Here is a 23,070-nt window from a genome sequence, read left to right as displayed (position 1 = left end):
AGACGAGGAATCACTGCGGCGGCGCTGGCGGCGGCGGCGGGGAGCGCGGGCGGGAGCGCAGCCCGGGGCGGGAGGCGGGCGAGGCTCTGGCGAGGCTCACGTCTGTTTTCCTTTTTCGTGCATTATTTATTTCGCCTCCGCCCGCGGCCCTGCTGCCCGAGCGGGCGCTCCCGGGCAGCGCCTCCCGCGGGCCGGCGTGACGGGCGGGGAGAGCTCGGGCACCCCCGCGCCCCGGGCAGCCGCGCGGCGCCACCGCCAAGGGCGGGGATCCGGGGAGGCTCGCGCCGCCGGCTCCAGGCGGCTCGAAGGAGACTTTCCCCGCCCTCCCCTCGGCCTCGGCCGCCCGCCCCGGCCCCGGGCGCGGGGAGCCGCCCCTCCCGGCCCGCGCGCGGCCAGGAGCAGCCGGGAGCCGCCGCGCCCTGCGCCCCGTGCGGGCGCCCCGCGCCCGGCCCCCGCCCGGCAGCCCGCTCGGCCTCAGCCGCGCGCAAACTTTTGCTCCAGTGCCGGGCGCTCCTCCCCGGCATGTGAAGCCCCCGGGCGCCCGCGCAGTCGCCAGGGTGAGGACCGAGGCCCCGCCTAGAGGGCGGGGGACCGGGGAGGCGGCTGGCTTTAAATGGGGGCCGTCCGGCGGCTCGCGAACAGTCTGCCGCGGGGGGAGCGCGGACCTCCCTTCCCCGCGCCGACGATCGGCTGGGGCCGCCGCCAGGCAAGGTGGCGTGAGGCGCTGGAGAGGTGCGGGCGGAGAGGGAGACCAGGGCGGGAGGCTCCCGCCCTGGAGCCGGGAGGCCGGGGCTCGGGAGAGCGCGCGAGGGCACATGGGGTGCGCCCGGAGGTCCCTGTGTTGCAGTGTGCGCAGTGAGGGCCGGCGGGGCAGAGAGGGTGCACGCAGCGTGTGATTTCCCGGCGCTGTGCTTGCAGGGTCAGCGAGTGTGCAGGCAGGAGTCGGTGGGTGTGCACGGCCGTTTCTGTGGGTGTGCAGGCGGGGTGAGAAGTGCCCGCCGGGTTTGAAGTGTGCTACAGTGGGAGTGAGTTGTGCATGGCTGGGGAGGTTTCTGGGGGAGATGCACTGGGCTCGGTTAAGTGTGCTTGGCTGTTTCTGGAGGTGTGCATGGAGCCAAAGTGTGCACGCAAGATTCTGGGGGTGTGCACGGAGCCAAGGGATACACGTAAGGTCCTGGGGGGGTGCGCCAGGGCTGGGGGTTCTGGGATGCCGGCTTCTGTGAGTGCACCAAGGGTCAGCGAATGTGCAAGCTGGAGTGAAGGGGCAGCCTTGGTTTATGAGGGTGCCCCAGGGTGCGGGGCGTGCCCGCCCAACCCGGACGGCTACGTGTGCGGGTGCGCGCGGGCGATGGTGCCCGCGCGGCGCCCGCCTGACCCGGGCTTTGCTCCCCTGACAGTTCGCCCCCGAGAGCGCTGGTGCCTCGGGCCGAGATGCTCCTCCGGGACTTGGTGCTGCGCCGGGGCTGCTGCTGGCCTTCACTGCTGCTGCACTGCGCGCTCCACCCTCTCTGGGGCTTCGTGCAGGTGAGCGGCGGCGGCCGGCGGTGTGGGCTTGGCGGGCTGGAGGACCTCCTCCCGGGCAGGACCGGGGGGGGGGGGTGGGGGGGGCGGTGGCACTTCACTCCCCCGACCCTGGCTTCCTGCAGCCGCCCCTCCGATTGCTCCTGGGGAGAGCTCAGGACAAGAAAAGGTGCATGCCCTCCCACTCTCCCTACCCCTCCATACTCCGGCCCTGAAAAGATCTGGAAAAACTCTGGGGCAGGCCTCAGTCCTGGCCTGGCAAGGCTTGCAGGACAGGGCCTTGGAACAGAAAGGGCTTGGGAGTGCCCTCTCCATGATAACATTCCGTTGCAGAAATGCAGGGAAAGAAACCTTAGAGCTTCTACAAACTTAAGAAGAAAATGATCCCAAGAATTATACCTTCTTTATTTCCCACCAGAGTCACTAGTAAACTTATACTCAGCCTTCTTAAACTGGACTTAACCACGGCTGGGGCTGTGTTTCCTGGAGGCAGCGGAGTTGGGGATGTGGACAGGTTGTGCCTGGGGGCCCCTAGTGGAGATGTAGGAAGAAACTGTCCATCTGTAAGGATTGCCTGGGGCTGGAGCCTTTACCCTGGGCCCCCCGAGACCCCAGGGCACAGGCCAGGGGGCCACCAGCTCGAGTGACTTCTGTTAGGCTCAGGGAGAGGGTCAGATGGCATGGCCCCTGGTACCTTCCAGAATGTCCACGGTCAGTAGTACAGCGGAGTGGTGATGTGGACTCTGGTGTCAGTTCTGCGTTTTGAGCCCCAGTTCTGCCCCTCACCTGCTCAGGACTTCAGGCCATGCCTCTCGGGGCCTTGGTTTCTTGTTCCTCACTGTGCCCTTGTAAGTACTTGATGAGATCAAGCAAGTAAAGATGGCTTCGCGCAGCGCCTGGACCATAATAAACCCTCAGTGGTGGCGGCGGCTGTCATTGTCGATACTAGTAACAGTCACGCTGCTCCTCTATCTGGATGGCCAGCCACTCTCTTGATCACGACAGAACCTGTGGGACGTTTTTGAATTTTCAGCGGTTCCACAGGCACTGGAGGACATTTTTACTGTTTTGAGCGTCGACATCCCCAACTCTGGAGGTTTCGCGGTTTCATGTTCTTCTGGTGGCATTTTGGGGGTTGGGGATCTTTCAGGTGGTTGCCCTGAGTAGGGGGCGGTCAACCAAAGGACAGGGGATAGGGTGAGACCCCTTGCCAGTCTGCTGCGGTCCTTGAGCTGCCCTGCGCGATGGGGCCCCGCTGGAAACCAGCTGTCCGTCCTGCCTGGATGGTGGCCTGGGTGACCACCGGGGAACACCAGGGGCTCTCAGGCTGGAAGGAGCATGCTAGTTGAGCAGGTGGGTCGGCCGGCCACCCCCCCACCCCCCCACCCAACCGCAGCCCCAGCCCCAGGCTCCTCTTCTGCTCTGGCTTCTTTGGCTTCCCTCTGTCTCCCTCACAACTGTTTTCCTTCCGGAATTGACAGCTTCGTTTAATGTGTGAAACGGCAGCTATTAAACTCCACTGTGCCTCCTCAGGATTCAGGATTGTGTCACTTCTCAACCCTTGGGCAGCTTGGGACCAGCTTCCCTCGTGCAACTTTTAGTTGAACCTCAGATGTGAAGTTCACTTCATTTTTCTATTCATCTGTTTACAGTTTTCCCTAACACTCCTAGAGAGCAACGTGCTGTTGTCAGCCTCCGAGGCTGGCATTCTGTGGCGTGAACCAGCAGGATTCACACAGCAGACCCACTGCCTCCCCACTGTCACCACCAAAAGAAATAATTTGTGAACGCAGCTCAGTTTTTTAGCAATGTCCTTCAGCCAGGCAGTGCTCATGCTTGCGTGCATGCATGCATGTGTGTGTGTGTGTGTTTCAGATGCTGTTACTCAATACAAGTCAATTTTCGTGAAAATCAATTAGAAAAGGAGTCCTCCAGACAAGTAAAGTGGGCAAAATGTTGGCAGGAGGCTCTGGAAAAATTAATCTACAAATGATAAGGGACTGAGAAGCCAAGGGAAGAGGGGCTTTGGAATGGATGGATCTGGTTTTTAAGGAAAAGAGCTGACTCCAGGAGAACAGAGGGAAGAAGAGAAAGATACAAGTGCATGAGGGCCATGTATTTCCCTCTAAGCGGAGAGATTGAAATCTGCCACATCATAGGAGTTTCTTGAATATAGAGAAAGAACTCAGAGCTATCTGTGCTTTCGTAAGCATTTTGCCGGAAGAATCCCCCAAAGTTGTAAACATCTGCAAGAGTGAGACCAACATATCAAAGAGCTGTAATTAATAGGATAATTGGTGAAGCAAGAGACCTGTGGTCCCCCACGAAGCACCAGGTTCCCACCTTGAAATCAGCCTGAAGCCTCTGGCTGTCGCCCAGAGGATAAGAAACATAATCCTTAAAGTTGAATGACATTTAAATTGCCACAAGGTTGGTGGGGGCATTCCCTAGGCTCCCCCCTTTCTTCTTTAATATGTCTAGAATTGAGATTCTGAGCTTTTGTGATTTAGGGTTCTTCTAAGTTCGCTTCCAGATGATTCCTTTTTTTTGCAAGCAAAGAGGATGACAGGCTGGCAAATTTATTAGGTGTGACAGGAGTGTGTCTCATCAAGTTACTGTGGTGCTGGCCTGTCTCCATACAAGATGCCAGGAGCCATCATCTTTGTGGGTGTCCTCCAGGGAGACAGGCTGTGACCCGGGCCAATGAGTCTCTGTGTGCTGAAGGCGGGGCACCAGCAATGCTGAGGTCCTCCTATGATCAGTCACTACAGCTTGGCTTATCTCGTCAGTAGCATCTATTGGGCACCTACTGTTTGCCAGGCCCTTTGTTAAGTGCAAGGGGGGAGCGGTCCCTGGCCTCGCGGCACTGACAGCCTGGCGCTGGAGAGAAAATGAAGCAATTATAGGCAAGAGAACTCAGCAGGAGCGGTCGGCTTGGGGATGAGACCTGGTGGGAGAGTCAGAGAAGGCTCGCAGAGGTAGTGCTGCGGCCGAAGCATGAACAAGGACAAGAGAGGAGCAGGCTGCAGGCATGAATGAAGTGTCCAGGCAGAGGGAGTAGCCCCGAGGCCAGAGGAGAGAACGGGGCGTGGGAAGAACCCCGGGGAGGGAAGTCCCAGGTGAGGCCACTGTTGTAAGCCCCTAACATAATGCCTTACAGTTTGGACACGATCCCGAGGGCTATGGGAGCCATTGAAGGTTTTAAGCAAGAAATGACATAGTTTCCGGCTGGCATTTTAGAAATCTCGGTCCAGGCCCAGCAGAAAGATGGATTTGGGGCAGCAGGGGTGAGGCAAGGGGGCAAAGACGCTGGGGAGGGGAGGGCTGCCAGATTTAGGCAGGTAGAGATATAGGACATCTAGTTAAATTTGAATTTCAAATAAACAATGCCTCAGGCTTTAGTGTAAGTATATCCCACTCAATATTTGGGATATGCTTATACTAAAAATGGATGTTTCTCTAAAATTTAACAAGATGCCCTCTATTTTATCTCATAATCCTAGGTGAGAGGCAGGTGCTGCCCAGTGGAGATATGACGGTGTCCTGGTTTAGGGTGGTAGCAGTGAGAATGGGGAGAAACTGATGGGCACAGGGACTATTCAGGAAGGTAACACCCACTGAACCAGAAAGCTGCACTGACTGGTCAGGAGCGAGTGGGAACATGGAGCACCATGGCCGCCGGACCACAGTGGCAGGTACCAAATCCAGGTGACTGCGGGACTCACCTGTGCCTTAGCCCACTCTCCACGACAGTAGCATCGACAAGATTCTGGCCCCAGGGATGCTGCAGAGCAGGGGCGGGAAGGCAGGGGACAGCAAAACTGGACGAAAGTGGCCGCAGGAAGTCATGATGTCAGCTTCTGTTCTGCGGGCTTTAGGCAAGTCGTTGACCTCTCTGAGCCTCTGCCCCTGCTTAGTCAGGTCCAGCCAAGAGCAGGTGGCTTTAGGGAAAGTTCCTTCTGCCTGTGGGACTCCCCAAGATACAAACCAAGCAAGCCAGGCATTGAGACGAGCTCTCAATGCTGAGGTCTCCTCTCGACTGGTCTAAATACAACACCGCCAATCCACGGAACCCCCAAGTGGACCCAGAGTTGGGGAGCAGAATAGATCCTGTGTTTCTCCACTGGTGGGCAGACCATCCCCCAACACATCTTTTCATTGTGTGCCTTGAATGCAGGGCCCTGTGAAATCTTAGTAGGTTACTTAGCTTCGCTGGGCCTGTCCTCCCCCCACCCCCCATAAGCGTCAGTGATAAACTTGCCTCTCTCACTTATCCAGCCATGGCTCACACACAGTAGGGCTCAGGAAGGCGCACTGGGTCAGGACTCAGGAAGCACAGACCCACCCGCCTGCCTGCCCCGAGACGCTCAAGGCTCAGTGCAGGGAGCAGACATTACAAAACAGGGGCAGAGTGCCCCAGAGATTACAGGGTGAGGCAGCAGCCCTGGGCAGGTGGATCCAATGTGATGGGTGGGGGGTGGGGAATGTGGGGTTCCGGAGGTTGGCAAGTGGATCAAGGTCTGAGTAACCAAGTGTCAGTTAAGAGCGGCTCAGTGGCCACAGGCTTGTGCTGGACCAAACGCCAGTGAAGGACCCCAAGTGGGCCCCCCCAATCAGGGAGAAGGATAGACACCCCAAATGGGATACTTCTGTGAGGGTAACTGGTTACACAGATGTGCACAATCCCATTCCAGCGGGGCCATTATCCGAGAGACGAAGGAACCATGGATTTTTTTTTAAATGCCATACACTCCGTTGTTCCCTCCCCCTTCAGCCTTGAAATTTGGCCCCGGCTTCCCTGCCGATAATTTTATCGCTTTAAACTCTCATATCCATCGGTGCCCTTATATCCTCTCACAAAAATGGGTCACCGTGTTGGGCCAGGTTAAGCAGACGTGCTCCTCTGGAACTCTCGCATAAGTTGCCCCTCGGAGAAGGTCCTTGGTTTGGCTGTAGCATTGCTTGACGTTTGCACACTGGTAGAGTCCAGCAGAGAAGCGACCTCGGAGGCCGGCACTGGCAGAATGGAGTCTTCGAGCAACCCCCCGTGGTCTTAGAAGGTCGGCCCCTGGAGGAGGGTGGAACGGGAGGAGGGCAGCTCGATGACCACAGGGGAGCTGACAGGTGCACTGGTGGAGAAGCTGGTGGGGGTACCACGTCTGCGCAGGGAGTTACGCATCCCCATCAACTAACTAGGAGAGGCTCCCCATCCGAGGATCTGCTCTTCCAGGTGGGAGATGAGCTTGCCTTCGGAGTTTGAAACGCAGTTAGTGGCCCTTTAAGAACCCTAAAAGGTGGTGAGCAGCGGCTTCGGCTTCTCGGCCTCGTAGATAGTAAGTTAGGGGCTGTAAATCAACCAACCTCTTAACTGCCATCACCCAGTGGTCATCACCCAGCCTGTTCACAGCTGCCAAGTGTGAAGGGAGCATTGGAGCCCCAGGGGCTCTCCCTGCCGGCCCAGGACAATATGCGTGTTGGAGGGGCAGCATTGGCCTCCAAAGGTGGTCTATAGCATGCCCTTCCCAACGGCAGACCGCAGGTGGCTAGCTGCAAAGAAACTGGGGTTCTGGGCTTCTACTCCCCCGAAAAGACAGCCAGAGACGTTACTCGGGGCTTCATTGAGGTGGGGATGCCCACCAACTCTTTTCTTCATGCCTTTATATCCCCTTGTTTCCTGAGGCAGGCACAGACCCTAGGCTCGCGGGTTAGGGCACTCTGCCGTGGGGAGGGAGGCTGACGATGTATCTAAACCAGCAGTGCACATGTGGATTGTACAGCAGAAGTCTAGCCTGGGAAAGTTACACAAAATTTTGATTTAATCGGTCTTAGGAAAGGATCAGGCATGAGTATTTTTTTAAAGCTGCCTGGGAGATTCTCATTTGCAGTCAGGATTGGGAACTGCTGGTTGAGCCCAGCCCCATCCTGGTTGACAGGTGAAGAACTAAAGACTGGTGTCGAAAAAACACCAGGTCAGAAGTCAAGAGGCATGGATTCTGGTCCAGTTTTTTTTTTTTTTTAAAGATTTTATTTATTTATTTTGACAGAGAGAGACACAGCGAGAGAGGGAACACAAGCAGGGGGAGTGGGAGGGGGAGAAGCAGGCTTCCCGCCGAGCAGGGAGCCCGATGCGGGGCTCGATCCCAGGACCCCGGGATCATGACCTGAGCCGAAGGCAGACGCTTAACGACTGAGCCACCCAGGCGCCCCTCTGGTCCAGTTTTTAATACTCATTCATTCACTCACCAAATATTTATTGGATGCCAGGGATTCCCTTAGTGGGTGAAAATAAAAAGCTGGGCCCCTACCCCTACAGAGCGTCTAGTCCAATGGTGCAGACAGGTAGGAATCAGATAATCACCCAAATGTAGATTTTTGACCCACAGAGCGCAGCCTGGTGCCAGGAGAGCCTATAAAAGGAGACCTGACCTGGTCAGAGGTGCTTCCCTGAGGAGCTGATAGCCAAGCTGAGTAATGGATCAAGTCAGAGAAAGGTGTGGGAGAACATTCTGGGACAGTGGAGCAGCATACGTAAAGGGGGATGGGGGGTGGCCAGGGTCCAGGGACTAGATAGAAGAAGGGTGTTGAGAGCAGAGCAGAAGCTGAGAGCGTGGAGTGAGGTGGGGCTGGAAACAACATCAGGGGCCTCTGGAGCAGGGCCATGTGGCCACGTGAGCTCCTGAGCTGTGGGCAGGGACCCAGGGATTGTTAGGAGGATGCAGAGGGTTTGGTCCGGTGTGTTTCCCACAAGACCACTCGGGCTGCCTTTGCTCACATGGCTGGACTGGGTAAGGTTCTTCCCTCCAGATGGGGGGCACCTTGGCCCTGCGTGGACATAGGAAGGCTGTCAGGACCTGTGGGCAGAGAGAAGGGGCGGGCTTGGCCTTGTGCTGTAACAAGGAAGACTGCAGGAATGGTTGGCTCAGGTTACTGAGGAGGTAAAATCGGTATCCAGTCACTGCCCGGGTGTGGGAACGTCGGGCAGCCTGGGCCTCAGTTCCCTCATTTGTGCGCTAGGGAAATTCTGAGAGTTAACCGTAAAATTTTTGTCTCCCTCTCAGTAGCCAGGTCATGGGCCACGGTCTCACAGCCGGTCCCTGGCAGAGCTGGGAATAAAACCTTGGTCTCTAAACCCACCAGGCCGGCCTCCCACAACACTGTTCCCTTCGAGCCACCCCGACTCCTGCCTTCCTCCCTCGGTGGCCTGGGGGGAGGATCCCGAGTTCCAGCCTGGCTGGGAGTGGGTGGGGCGGGCCCATTTCTGCTCCCTGCAGCCTCATGCTCTTCTCTTGGGCACCTGCCCGTTTCTGCAGGTGACGCATGGTGAGCCCCAGAAGTCCTGCTCCAAGGTGACCGACAGCTGTCAACACATCTGCCAGTGCCGCCCCCCTCCCTTGCTGCCCCCACCACCCCCGCCCCCACCACCTCCCCGACTCCTCTCCGCCCCAGGTAAGTAAAGGCTCACTCTGTTTCCGGGGTTCTCTTTGTGTTTTCCGGGCCCAGGAAGAACCCGTGACCAGAGCAGAGGACAGCCTTGCTTCCTTTGTAATTTTCCACTGCCCAAGCAGGAGGGAAGCCAAGGCCCAACTTTTCCCTGCAGTCTGCAAAACGCCTTTCCCACAGAATGTTCCTGCGAGATGGAGGAGGATGTTTCTCCCCCGGTTAATCAGATAAAAGTCAATCTCCATTTGATGAGTGACTCGGCCTGGATTGTTCTGAAGGCCAGAGCTTGGAAGGGGGGCAGCCACTGGGCTGGCCTCAAAGACCCCATGGGTCCACATGCTTTCACTTCTCTCTTTTAATTCGCGCGTGAGGAGGCAATTGGTAACGAACCAAAGTGGAGGCTCTTACTGCCATTTGCGGCGAGTTCTGCTAGAAACCTCCCTTTCTCTGGTTTGCCTGGATTTCATCTACGAACAATTTGATTGCCTGGTCATTCTAACAAAGGAGGGTTTCTTTAGCCAGGAATGGCCTCATCCTGACTCAGAGGGGTTAAGTTTCCTGCTCACAATCGATAGTCGAGAAGGTGTCTAACAAGAGATTCTGTATTTTGGATGGATCACTCCAGGGTCGGCCTATAACACTGCCTGTGATCGTGCGGGGATCTACCTCATTAAACACATCTCCGTTGAATTATTTGGGGGCGTATTGTAAATAACCTTGACAACGCTCATTCGCCGGTAGACTGTGTCTTCAGGCTCTCGGTGGCCAGGCAGTGATGCAATGTTCTGGAGGATCTTTGCAGTTCAGATGCATTTCTGCGTTTTGTCTGCTAGGCCCTTACCTGTTTCCATTCGTGCCAACACCTGTGGCCCAGTGTTTCTCCAAGTGTGGTCCTTGCCATCACTTGAGGGGTTTCTTTTTAATTTATTTAAGTGAGAGAGAGCGCACGCACACGTGAGAGAGTGTGGAGGGAGGGGCAGAGGGAGAGAGAGAATCCTCAAGCAGACTCCCCACTGAGTGCGGAGCCCAACACGGGGCCTGATCCCAGGACCCTGAGATCATGACCTGAGCCGAAACCAAGAGTCTGTCTGCTCAACCAACTGAGCCACCCAGACGCCCCGAGGCATTCCTTTTAAAGTGTAGTTTAGGACCCACTTCAAACCCACTGAGCCAGTGTTTGGGTGAGGCTTAGGAATTGGCATTACAAGTCCAAAGATGATCCAAACGCAAGTTAAAGTCGAGAAGCTTGGCCTGCTAGGCTGTCTGCTCCAGGCCTCTGCAGGACCCGGTAGCCCGGATGCTCACCTGCTCCTCTCTCCTGAGGGGATCCCTGAGCTGTGCTGTGGGGCCCAGCCTCGGGCACCTGCGTCTGGAGATCACTCCCCTCCCCCTTCCCTTCCCGCTGTTTGGGCTCTGGGCCTTTGTGGTCCCCAGATATACTTGCATCTGATGGGTCCACATCCCCCCCGTGCTAACCGAACTTCGGTGCCAGACGCAGAGGTGAAAGACCGTTCTGGTCTTCTGGGGTCTCTCAGCCTCAAAGGGAAGGCCTTAGTGTCAGCAACCCCTAAAAAGTGGCCCAAGAGAGCACAGGGGGGCCTCGAGATCTTTGAGCAGTTGGGCCACAGTAGACAGCAACATTCACCTGGGCCTTCAGGAATAAATAAGATTGTTCTAGGTTGAGAAGGAGGGTCTGAGGGAAGGACATTGGGCAGAAGGAACAGCATGGGCAGAGGCTTGGAGGTCTGACTTTGTGAGCCTCGTCATGGGAGCCAAAAGCCCTTTGGTGGGTTTGAAAGAGTGGTCAAGGGGCGCACCGTGAGGGTGTCGTGTGCCTGGCTGAGGAGATCCCGTTGCATCCTGTGAATCATTGTTTGCCAAACGTGATTCACCATCTCCGTATATGTCCTGTCATTTGCCTTAGTTTTTCTTTAAATAGACTCACTTCTGTGTTTATATACATTAATTTCCAAAGGAAACTTTATATAACTACCGTCAATGAAAAACCACTCTCATTTGCATACATAGAAGGTGACCGTAAAAACAAATACAACAAGCACAAAACAATAGTTCAAAGTTCTAGCTTGTTGTGGAAGGTGCCGAGCTCAAGGCTTTCCCTCTTTTTGTTAAAAAGGGAGAGAAGCAAGTGGTAGAGAGATGTCGGAGCCCTAGTAGGACCATGGAGAGATTTTTCTGTATAAAGAAATCAGAAGGCTTGTAAGAGGACCAGAGGGGGCCGAAGTTTCTTGTTCCGTCTTCATGTGTTGGCATGCTGGGTCCACGTGCCATCTGCAGGCAGCTCACTTACCTGCAGGGACACGCACCCCATGCTTTAGGAATCTGCAGTGGAGAGCAGCAAGCCCACAAAGGTGTGCATTGGGGAACTGGCATGATTCTCTATTGTCCTCTTCAGAAAGATCCATTTTCCTGACAATGTGGTGGCTTGGGGGTGAGCTGCTAGACTGGAGTCTAGTGGGGAACTCGTAAGAGACTTCAAGCCCCAGACCACCCACGAGGGCCTGGAGCCCGGCTGGAAGCCGCAGAGAAGGGGAGGCAGGCAGGGCGTGCCCTGTGTCGGGGGACAGAGGCCTCATGTTGGGTTTGGGGCCCGAGGGCTTCTGGGGCTGAGGAGAGCAGGTCGCTTGGTTCTATGGCGGGGCTCCTTCAGTTACACAGAGCAGAGACGCATCTTGGAGTGGCTGAAGCCATACTAAAGCTAGGGTGAGAGATGTTAGTTTCTTGGCTCACGTGTCAGGATATCCAGCAGCAGGCCTTGTATGATGATAGTATTGGATTTCTGTCTCTGTCTTTCTGTCTTCTGGTTTCCCCTGGGTTGTCCCTTCTCTGAGGCTGGCCCAGTCCCTGAGGACTCCAGGCTCCCAGATTCCATCAACCTTACTGTCAGTAATCTTCCTACAAAGGGAGCTTCTCTTCCTGAATCCTTCAGCTAAAGTCCTGGGGCTGACTTTCAGTGGACCAGCTTGGGTCACATGTCTGTCCTTGGGTCAATGGTGGTCAGTCTTATGGGATGGAATGAGCTGATTGATCGGGCCTGGGCCACGTGACCACCCTTGGCATTGGCACTCAGGGCTGGAGGTTAAAGGAGGGGATGGCTTTCCAAGGGAAGAGCCAGGTAGAGGGGTAGAGGGGCGATAGCCTAAGGATGAGGACATGGACACTGGGCAGGGATGGGACAGAGGATGCCCCCTGGGGCCATGGCCTACCTGGGGGCATGTGAGGCAGATGAGACTAAGGGCAGAGAAAATATTTTGTATGTTCTTTCCATCCTTGTTGAGCTCAGCCTACACCCTGCACACAGATGGGGCCCAATAAATGTCGGACAGAGAGAGAGCCACACCCACAACTTCAGCCTGCTCTGTAGTCCCCAAGGAATCGGCCTCTTCCAGCAGGCACAGGGCTTCGGTGCTGTGAAGCCTCTGTGGTCGTTTTGTTCCCTAGGTGTGCATGGAGCTCAGCAGGTGCCGGGCACGGTGCCAGGGCTAGGAAGTCAGCAGTGAGCAAGAGAGGGGCGGCTCCTGCCCTCACGAAGTTCAGTTTGCAGAAGGAGTGTCCTTTCCTGCCATCTTTCGGGAGATGCTGTTTCTGAGCGCGTGTCAGCCTTTTGCCCATTTGTCCCATGGATGTGCCTTGCATCCATTCCGCTCACGAGGGCCTCTCCTTCACTGGCCAGTGTTTGCCCAGCGTCTGCAGTGGGCATGCCAGTGGCACCCAGAGGCGCACAGGGACTTGGCCTCCCCAGCAGGGGCTGGAAGGGAGGATCTGGGATGGCATGAAAGAATTCTCCAGGAGATGTTGGCCGGGCTGGAACAGAGGGAGGCCGGCCAGGCCGTGGAAGAGAGGGAGCAGTGGACGCAAAGCCCAGAGTTAGGATCAGGCAGAAGACTCCCTGCTGAAGGAATGTTTGTCGGCTGGAGTGTGGGCTACAGTGTGTGGGTCTGGGATCAAGGGAGAAGGAGGGAAGAGAGAAAGCTCTATGCATCTTCCCACAGACCTATATGGTCTTGCATGGAAGTGACTGCCAGAAATTGTTGGGCGTTCTCCACGTGGCCGGGCGGGCAGGCCACCCTCTTCCTCCAAACAGCACCCTGCTGCTCAGGGCAACCAACGTGTCCTGTTTTGCCCAGGACTGTCCTGGTGTCCCAGAGAATGACAGTCAGGTCAGGGGACTTTAGAGGCAGATCCGGCCCTTCCACTGCTAGGTCTGTCGTGCTGGGCATGTCACAGTCCCTCTTAGGGCCTCAGTTCCCTCATCTGTAAAGTGGGGCTGGGGGTACCCTCTGGAGAAGGGATTGCTGGGAAGACTGGAGATGACATAGGCTGCACGTGGCAGAAACTACATGCTTGAAAAGCCCTGTGGCAGCCCAGCTCTCCTGCCCTCTAGACCTGGTGCCAAATCTTGCTCATTAGCTAAGTGATTTGGGCGAGGTATCCTTAACTGCATGGGACCTCAGTTTCTGCATCTGTAAAATGGGGCTAATGACAACACCAGCTGCATGTGCGTGGTTGGGGGGTTTAGTGCCATAAAGTTAACACAGTGCAGAACCCAGAGCCCAAGTCATACTCAATAAATAGCAGCTAATAAATATTAATGATCAGAGTAGTAATAATAAAAGGTCACTGGCCTCCAGGTTGGGAGTTACTTAAACACGGTCCTGGCACCTATCTGCTGACAAAGGAGCATCAGGTTAGAAACTTGAGGATGAAGTTGGCTCTTTAAGGATGTGCCGGCTCTCCTAGGTTTTCAGCAGAAAGGAAAAGGTTTTCAGAGCCCCGCCCGGGGCCCCTTTCGGGGCAGCCCTCGCCAGGCTCACGGTTAATCGGGGTCCCCCAGGTCCAGATATTTCTGGAAGGCGTGGGCAGGGGTGAATCCTGGCAAAGGCATGCTCAAGGGGCCTGAGCAGAAAGCCCACGGCAGCCGCCAGAGCTCAGGACCTGGGCTCGCTTGGTAAATGTCAGCGATGCCCACTCGTCCCCGCGTGTGACTCAGACACGGCTGAGGCCGTGGAAGGAGACATGTACCAGCCCTCAAGGAAAAGCACGTACACCCCTCTGTGAGACCTGCTTTTGAGGCTGATTGGGCCAAAAATAGCTATGGCAGAACAGAGGCGTGAGCCTGCATCTCCATAGTGCCTGTCTTTACGGAGTCAAGTCTGATAGAGGTTTTATTTTTGCATTTGTTTTATTCTTAGAAAAACCAGAAGAGAGGTTAAGTGACTCCCCAAAGGTCGCCCAGCAGTGGTGGAGCTAGAGTGGGGTGACCTGGCTCCCCATCTCTTGTGCCAAGGGCCAAGTGTTAACAAAGAGAAACAAATGGGACTGTGGAAGTTCTAGAATGTTTTTTTTCACTCACCCAGAACACTGGAAGGAAAATGATATTTAGATCCTGGTACTGCGGTGGAAGCTTTTCTTTCCTCAGCTCATTTAATCCTTAACCACTCTTCTCTGTAGTAAGTGGTATTAGCCCCAATTTCTGTGAGGAGCCTAGGGCTCAGAGAGGGTGAGTTACTTGTCCCAGGCTGCACAGCTGGTAAGAAGGGGAGGTCATTCCTGCTTCCTGCTGCATCCTTTGCCTGCCTCCTCCCCTCCGTTACGGACAGTTAGCATCAGGGGTCCCCCCTCCTGTCCTTGAATGGGCCTTGCTCCTTTCTGTCTCAGAGCCTTTGCATGTATGAGTCTTTCCTGGCACCAGACTGCCCCTCAAAGTAGTTGACCTTAACTCATGCAGATCTCAGCTCGAATATCCTCCAGGAAAACCCTCCCTGACTTCCACAGGGGTCCCACCATTCGGAGTTCTCTCTGTCTAAGAAACAAATCGCCCCCAAAATTAGTGGTGAAAACAACAGCAGGTGCATTATCCTTTCCTCTCGTGGGTAGGGGGTTGATGGGGCTCCACCAGGAGGCTCTCACTGGAGGCCTTTCCTGAGATTGCACTCAGTTGGCTGGGCCTGGACCCCCATGATGGCTTCCCTGCTCACGTCTGGTGGCTGGTGCTGGCTGTTGGTTGGGCCTCCAGCCAGCCGTGTCCACCAGACACACGTGCTGGCTCCCTGTGGTTCGGGCTTCCTCGCAGCATGGCGGCCGCGTGCCGAGCCTCAGAAGCAGGTGGAACCTGGCTGAGGAGGTCATGCAGCATTGCTCCTACTGCATTTGTTCCTTGGAATCAAGGGCCCAAAGCTGCTCACATTTGGGGAGTGGGACTCAGCTCCCGCCTCTTGATAGAGTGTCAGAGAATCGGCCTGCATTTTAAAAGCACGCTACCCTCCATCTTCACACACACACTCTTTGAACTTTCTTTTTCCTTTATAGCAATCATCCTGCCCTTTTAAGTGTCAAATTTGATCTTTAGCAATTAATTAATTAATTGGCTAATGCCTAGATCCTTTGCTAGATATAGCAAAGTTCCTTAGTGCGTGCCCGGCATATCGCAGGGCCTCAGTAGCCGCTCGTCCATGAGGTTTGCAAATAATTTTGACTACCTGCTATTGCCAGACCCTGAGCTAGGTTCTGGGAATGCAGTGGTGAACTTGACAGAAGGACCCCTTCAGTGACGGAGTTTACATTTTACTGTGTGTAGGCTCCAGCAGGGCAGCGGGCGCTGGGACAGAAAATAAACCAAAAACATCACAAATCGAGGGAAACGACCTACAAAGGTCGTTAAAATCCTGTGATCTGATAGGGCGTCACTGGGTGGTCACTTAGATCGTGTGGTCTGGGGACAGGAGGTGATGTTTCAGCTGATAGCTGGTGGAAGGGAAACAGGCGGGGAGGAAGACCCCAGGCGAGGAGCACTCTCAGTGGAGGGGACAGCAAGTGCAAGTCCCTCACGCGGGGCGGCGCTTGGGGCGGGTGTGAAGGGCCAGGGTGGCTCTGGCTACTGGGTGAAGGAGGACAGGAGGAGGCGAGGCCCAGAGGGAGGCAGCACGCAGGGCCCCGGAGGCTAGGGAAGGGGGTTGGGTTTTCTCTTAAGCGCACCTAGAATCCTCTGGACGGTTTGGAGCAGAGGTGGGGCATGGCTTCATTTACACACTACAGAGACCAGTCACTTGGGTCCAGGCCACAGATGGTGGGGGGGGGGGGCAGTGGTGTGGCCTGGAATGGGGGGGGGGAGGTGGGAGCAAGGGAGAGGAGGCGATGTCAAGCCCCAGTCCGATTTAAGATGGTTTTGGAGGCAGGGGTGATGGGACTCAGTGGTGGCTGTGGTTGTGGGGAAGGGACAGGAGGCAGCGATGCCGCTGGGTTTTGTGGGATCAAGGAGCAGAGAAGCCACGGGACGAACCCACGCTGCTCCTCTCCTTGGTCCTCAGGGTGTCGGTGATCTCACCAGTGGGGTTATCAGGCAGACTCGGATGGCGCCGTGAAGGGGTTAGCAGAGGCTCAGATGTCCCACCGTTTCAACAGCTGCCATTTTAAGGACACAACCTCTAGGGCTTTAGCACAAATCCAGGGTTTAACAACACTTCATCGCATTAAAGAAGCCACCCGGATTTTCTTCTGGGTTGTGAGGAGTTTGGGGTCAGCAGCGGTGGAGGCCCTCACAGGCCCCTAAAGCTGAAGATGGGTGCAGAGGGGGAGGCCGACCCCTGGGACCGGCCTTCTCTGCAGGGCGCCAGGCTCCTTATGAAAGTGCATGACCTGCTCCTTATGAAGGTGCTGTCCTGGCCAAGAGTGAGACCTGATGAGAGACCGTGTCGCTTGGCACGTGTCTTGCTTTGTGGGCTGCGTTGGTGAAGCTGGTCTTCACTGTCACCGTGGTTTGGGACCTTGGGGTACTGGACATTCATCATTTGTGGGACGGAGTTTCCGTCCTGTCATCTTTGAGCCACTCGCAGGCCTGCGAGCAGGAGGGCCTGGGGGCTGGGCTTAGCTCTGGCCCTTAGCGTCTGTGTGCTGGTCACTGCACATCTCTGAGCTTCCGTTTGCTCATCTGCCAAAGGGAGAGGATGAGGCTGTCCTCCGAAGGTGGGGGTGAGAGTAGAAGCAGAACGTGAGGGCCTTGACTAGCACCCGGTACACTCCCACTCTCAGTAAACAGGGTCTCTCATCCACATAATCCTGGCTTGAGCAAATCTCTTATCCAAGCTGGCCTCAGCTCTCCCATCCACAAAATGGGCTGGCTCTGCCTCGACTTCCACTCTAAACTGAGCATAGTGCGCGTGTGTGTGAGCATGATTTTTGTCTCTGGACTTGAGCATCTGATACCCAGAAGAGCTTTAACAACTGCTGGCTCGTTCTTTTAAGTGATTTTATTTATTTATTTTTAAGTACTGAATTTCCTTCTCCCAATTCAATAAATGGATGTTTGTCTTCCATTTATTTGCTGGTATCCAGCAAATAAAAAATGACACATTTATGTGGACTCTAATTTGCTCAACCAACCTTTATTTGTTGATTTACTGAGCAAACATGTGCCAAGAGGCTGTGCCTTGGCAGGTTCCGGGGGCTGCAGAGATGAATCGTACACAGCCCCGCGCCTCTGGTTGGATGCCTGAGCTTTGGCTATTGGGAGGTGTTGGCATCACCTGGGACTTTTAAAAATGACCAGTGCCCTGGCCTACCCTGGAGGGAGGTGATTCTTGCCCAAACCAAGGCGGAGACCCTCGGCTGTCACCAGAGGCGTGGGCAGGAAGGGGTCTGTGCCACCAGAAAACGAACAGGTATGTGCAAAGACACTTGGGGCCAAAAGGCCGGTAAGACTTGCACACCAGTGAGTGACATCTTGGTGCCACCATGGGCGCTGGGAGGTCCCCAGGATCAGGGTCACACTGGGGACTGGGGGGAGTCTGGACCCAGCACGGGGGTGGAGACGGGGAAACATGCATGTTGGCCACAGCGCACATCCCGCCCACTTCCTGGGTGCTCTAAGTCCGTGTAGTATAAAGCTCACCATTTGGAAGTGTACAGTTTGGTGCTGTGTTTAGTACATTCACCGTGTCGTGCAACTGTCACTCCTGAATCTAATGGCAGAGCATTTTCATCACCCCAAAAGGGAACCTCATACCTCCTAAGACAGCCCCTCTCACAGTCCCTATTCTGGACATTTCACATGAACCTGGGTGTTCGGAAGCAGTGTGAGCCGCAGTTTCCTCCTCATGGGGAGGAGGCCTCCTCCCGCAGTGTGGCTGTGGGGAGGAATCCAGAGGCCATGTGCAGGCTCAGCCCACTGAACAGGGCAGGTGACCCCGTGACGGAAAGGGATCCCGCAGGGTGGGGGGCGCGATCCTGGCTGAAAGGCCCCCACCTGTTGCCCTGGGATCAAGAGCTAGTTCTGACACCCTGCAACTCTGGCCTGGTGTGGACCTCATCTCCCCCATGGGGCTGTTGAGCGGGTCAGAGGGGTTGTGTATCAGTGCTTAGAACAATGCCAGCCCAGGGCGATCACCCTGTCGATGTTAGCGATTTCATATTATTGCAGAACTCATATAGGATGTCCTCCTTGTGCCCAGGACAAAGCAGCCGGTCCGACCTATTCAGTTTCTGATCCAATCCCTGAGGACTAGGACTATTGATTCATCTTTGTCCCCAGAGACAGCTCAGAGCCTGACACATGGAAGGTGCGCGTTGAGTGTTTGACTAAATGCATGACTGACGGTGAAGACAGAATTTAAGCTCTGCAGGGGCAAGGGGGCGTGGTAGGGGACTCACAGTTTTGAGCCTGCCATTTGCCGGGGAGCATCTGGGACCATGTCTCAGTTTGGGCTCCAGAAATAGATACTGAGACAAGAATTCAGGGACAGGTGGCTATTTGGGAGTTGATCCCAGAAAACACCAATAAGGAAGGGGAGTGGGAGACAGGGCAAGGTGTGACGTCAAGCCAGTCATCCCTATGGACAGCTGGAGGGAGCTCAGTCCTGCTGGGGAGCTCTGGGAAGTGGTGTGGGACAGCCCCGCAGAGTGACCGGATCTGCGGGCTGAGGGAGCCGGGGTCACAGTTAAGAGCTGATCCCAAGGGGAGTGGGGGATCCACTTTCCCAGACAGAGATACAGCTTTGACAGTTGGCAGCCGAGCCAGTGTGCCCCAGAAGGACACCAGCTACAGACTATGGGCTGTCACCTTATTCCACTGGGATCACCATGGGTGACCTCCCCCCTGGTCAGACCCAGTTGGGTCTACACCTTCCAAGAGTCCACACCCCTCTTTCCCACTCAGGAAAGCACATCAGCACTCGTGAGTGTTCTATCATTGAGATACCTGATTTGTATATTTAAAGAGCAGTAATCCATTCACAAACATTTACTCATTCAGCAGATATGTGTAGATCTCTCCATTGTGGTCAGAGACCGAGGACAGCCCAGTGGGTAAGACAGGGAGAACCCATAGGGAAGACTCATGGGGGAAGATCGGGGTTCTGCTTTTCTTCATGTGGAGTTTGGGATGCGTGTGGACTGCTCAGGGAGGCAGGATACAAGGATTGCAGACTAAACGGAGCACCAAGAATCCCCAGTCAGCTGAGTGGAAAGTGTCTGACCGGGAGCCGGTACCCTGCGGGGGTGGGGGTGGCGAGCTGAGGGGCAATGATTCTCCAAGTTGAAGGCTGGGAGTGGAAGTGGGGAAGAGGGGCATGCTCCTGGAAGAAAGTACGGCAGGGGCGAAGGATTGGAGGCCACAGAGAGTCTGTCCATCCCAGGACTGCAAGTGCGCGGGGCACGAGAGATGAGTTAGAGAAGCAGGGGCAAGGCACAGCATGCAGGAGTCCGGGACTCGAACTCCAGGCAGTGCAGAGTGTCCGGAGGGTCTGCGTGGAGAGCTACCAGCTAAGTTGCCTTCAGACAGCCCTGCTTAGGGGCTAAGTGGCAGGAGACCGAAGGCAAACAGCAGGGAGAAGGTGGTGAACTAGGGGAGAGAATGGTGGTCTGGGCCAGGCGGTGCTGTGAGCAAGGGGGCCATGCGCTAGAGAACCTTCTGGACTCAGTCACCAACTCCTGTCAGGAGAGAGTGAAAAGGAAGCCTCCCAGATGACAGTGTCTGATCAGATGCTCTCGTGGAGACAGGACACAGAGGGAGAGGGCTCCAGGGGTTCAGAAGACCCAGATTTTGTCACGTAGTGTTGGAAGTGACGTGTGGGTCTGGGGTTGAGGGCAGAGGCCTGAGCTGGCCCTCAGGGGGGTGGGGGGACAGTGACAGCAATGATGCCGAAGCCACCAGAGATCACCCAGGGAGAGAGTGCTCTGGGAGGACAGAGCCTGAGGTTCAGGAGGAAGAGGATCCTGAGAAAGGGCAGCCACAAAGAGGGAAAGAGGAAAACCAGAGAGGTGACCTGGGAAGAAGGAAGCAGCGAGGGCAGGGGAGAGTTCACAGAGTTAGTAACCAGACACTGCTCGCCACCTTCCTTATCCACTTAGCTGTGCCTGCCAGAGAGGAGAATGAAGGAGGGTAAGTACTTAGAGCTGAAACGGACAGGTGGCTCCCACCTAGGGACCGCGGGAAGGCAGGTGGGGATATAAATGAGTATCCTCGAGGGGGTCCGCAAGGAGGAGGCAGAGCTGGCCTCCCGGAGTAGGAGCCAGCTGCACGGGGCTGGGAGCAACCAAGGGCCCCCAGGGGAGGTGTGTGTTGTCACAGGCATGTGCGCTGATGGAGGGCCAGAGGCAGAGTTTCCAGGGCTCTGAGGGTGAAGCTGGGGAAGGCGATAGCAGGGCAGGTGGCCCTTTGTATATTCAAACATTTCTTGAGCATGCCTACATTCTAGGAGCTTGGGATACACCATGGAACAAAATAAAGCAGAGCGCACATCCCGGCCGGGGAGAGGGTTCAGGGAGAAGTAAGCAGGATCATCTGCTGAGCAAGGACACTGATAAGGAGCCGTATCGTAGGTGCTAGGGAGGTGGGGCTGAACCAGGGCAAGTCGGGGCGGGGCCGGGCGACAGCCTGAAGAGCGGATGGCATTGGATCAAAGGCTCGTGCTCCGAGAGGGAGCAGAGCTCGCTGGCACCTGGGAGCCTGTTCCAGGACTGTCCCAGGTGGAGAGCAGAGCCAGGCTGGGACCCGGGTCAGGGCCTTGCCCGGGTGGTTGAGGGGCAGCCAGGCCTGTGTGGCTGGAGCGGAGTAAAGGGAAGGCGGGTAGGAAATGAACATGGGGAGCAGCAGAATGGGTCCTACGGGCCCACTGTGAGCGGGGCGCAGGGAGGGTCGTGACGGGACTTGTTCCTGACAGGATCACTCTGGCTGCTGTGTAGACCAGACCGTGGGGGGTCGGGGCAGAAGCGGGAAGACCAGTCCAGGTGAGAGGTGATGGCCCCTGGGAGCAGATGGCACCAACTGGATGGTGAAAATGGTCAGATTCCGGGTGGGAGCCCATTGCACCTCGGAATGAGCCAGGTCCCGAAGGGCAGTGTCCTGGGGGGGCAGGACGAGGAGCAGAGAGGGGTGGCAGGACCCCACCACTGGTCCAAAGCAAGCGGCCGCAATGGAGTCTTCCATGGAGCGGCCCCAGGGATGGTGGGGCTGGGCTGGCCTGGAGCCAGGACACAGCCACTTGGTCTCATGTCCCAGACAGCCCCTGGCTGACAACTCCGATCCCCACAGGGTTCTGATGAAGTGGCCTCGCAAGTGGCCTGGTCTTGGTCTAATTAAAAGGAGACATGAGTTCTGCATCTGCTGGGCGGGGAAGGGAGACCCGCCACCCGGTGCCTCCAGGTGGGAAGCCCAAAGGCCACATGGCTGGCATTCCCAAAGCGGCCTCCATCCTGGCACCCAGGCCTGGCGCTTTGTGGAGGGACCGTCCTGGGAGGTTGTTCCTGTGGCTACCAGGAGAGAGTCGAGGTCTGTCAGAAACATGGGGATGTTTCTCTAAAGTAAGTCAATGCTGACAAATGAACAGAACAATAAAGAGGCTACATATGCTCAGAAGGAAGAAGCCATTCTTGGTTTCTGCTAAAAAAAAAAAATTCACAACACAAGGGCGCCTGGGTGGCTCAGTTGGTTAAACGTCTGACTCTTGATCTCAGCTCAGGTCTTGATCTCAAGGTCGTGCGTTCAAGCCTTGCATCAGACTCCGTGCTGGGCGTGGAGCCTACTTAAAAAAAAAAAAAGTTCACAACACAAAACTCTTCTAACTTTGTTAGTCAAGAAGCAGATGAAACTAGAATCAGGATGCCCAGGGGTCACCACTGCAGGTGTTCAAGGGGACCATACATTCACTCACTCACTCACTCATTCATTCAACAAACACCTACTGAACACTTACTCTGGGCCAGATGCTGTGGCAGGAGCTGGGGATGTGAGCTGTACCCGTGGTTCCAAGCAGAACAGGAAGCTACAGGGAGGGCTCTGCCTTGGACAGCGTGGCCAAGGAAGGCCTTTGAGGCTGCCTGATACTTGAAGGAGGAGCCTTGTGCAGACTGGGGAGAGCATACCATGCAGAAGGTACAGCACGTACAAAGACCCTGTGGTGGGACAGCTTGCTGGGCACAGTGATCAAGGGGGAGCATGGGGAGGGCAGTACCAAATCGCACAGGGCCTTATAAACCACACTTTCCATAGTACAGAGCTAGATTTTCCCCCCCAGAGTGCCGTGGAGAGCCATTGAAGAGGCTTGGGTCACAGAGGGGCACAAACAGATTTAGTTCTTAAGACAGTCACTGGTGGCTGAGAGGAGAATGGGTTGAAGGAGCAAGAGTCTTGTGGGGAAGACTGGTCAGGAAGCTACGGCAGTTGTCCAGATCATAGAAGACAGGGGCCAAGACTGGGACAGTGGAGAGCCAGCAGGACGGGATGGAGGAGGATAGGGAAGGAAAGCAAGGAGTCAAGGGAGGAGGTCCGAAGAAGAGTTGATGCCAACCAGTATCTGCCAAGAGTTTGGTGGCCCTGGGATCATCTGCTGAGTAAGGACGCTGATTTACCCAGCTAGTGTGAACTGAGCACTTCCTATGTCCTGGGCTCTGGCTTGTGCCACCCTGAGATGAGTAAGAACTGTTCTGGGCTCTGGCTGAGCTCACTGGTCAGGGGAGGGGGAATGAGAAGTTGTCATCCAGCACAGAGTGCAATGGGTACAAAGTGCTGCAGGAGCATAGAGACAGTGAGCCCTGAGCCATCAGGGATGACTGCTTGGAGGAGGTGGCATTGAACTGTCTCAGAGAGCAGTTGGGATT

At 55.8% G+C, this 23,070-nt stretch overlaps 1 protein-coding gene across 1 annotated transcript in view; it reads left to right on the top strand.

The window, feature by feature from the left end:
• Positions 1-514: 514 nt before the first annotated feature.
• PRIMA1 (proline rich membrane anchor 1) overlaps positions 515-23,070 on the top strand; it is a 59,481-nt gene continuing 36,925 nt past the window's right edge. Inside the window, exons 1-3 of the mRNA XM_045902019.3 lie at positions 515-732; positions 1,398-1,524; positions 8,832-8,967. Coding sequence (XP_045757975.2) covers positions 614-732; positions 1,398-1,524; positions 8,832-8,967 — 382 coding nt within the window. The 5' untranslated portion in view covers positions 515-613. The remainder of the gene's footprint in view (positions 733-1,397; positions 1,525-8,831; positions 8,968-23,070) is intronic.

The sequence above is a fragment of the Mirounga angustirostris genome, unplaced genomic scaffold (genome assembly GCF_029215605.1).
Source record: "Mirounga angustirostris isolate CCGP_5_RB_7025 unplaced genomic scaffold, mMirAng1.0.hap1 SCAF_9, whole genome shotgun sequence".
In the NCBI taxonomy this organism is placed as follows: domain Eukaryota; kingdom Metazoa; phylum Chordata; class Mammalia; order Carnivora; family Phocidae; genus Mirounga; species Mirounga angustirostris.
Note: the sequence above shows the minus strand (reverse complement) of the source record. Positions and strands in the feature narration are given on the sequence as shown.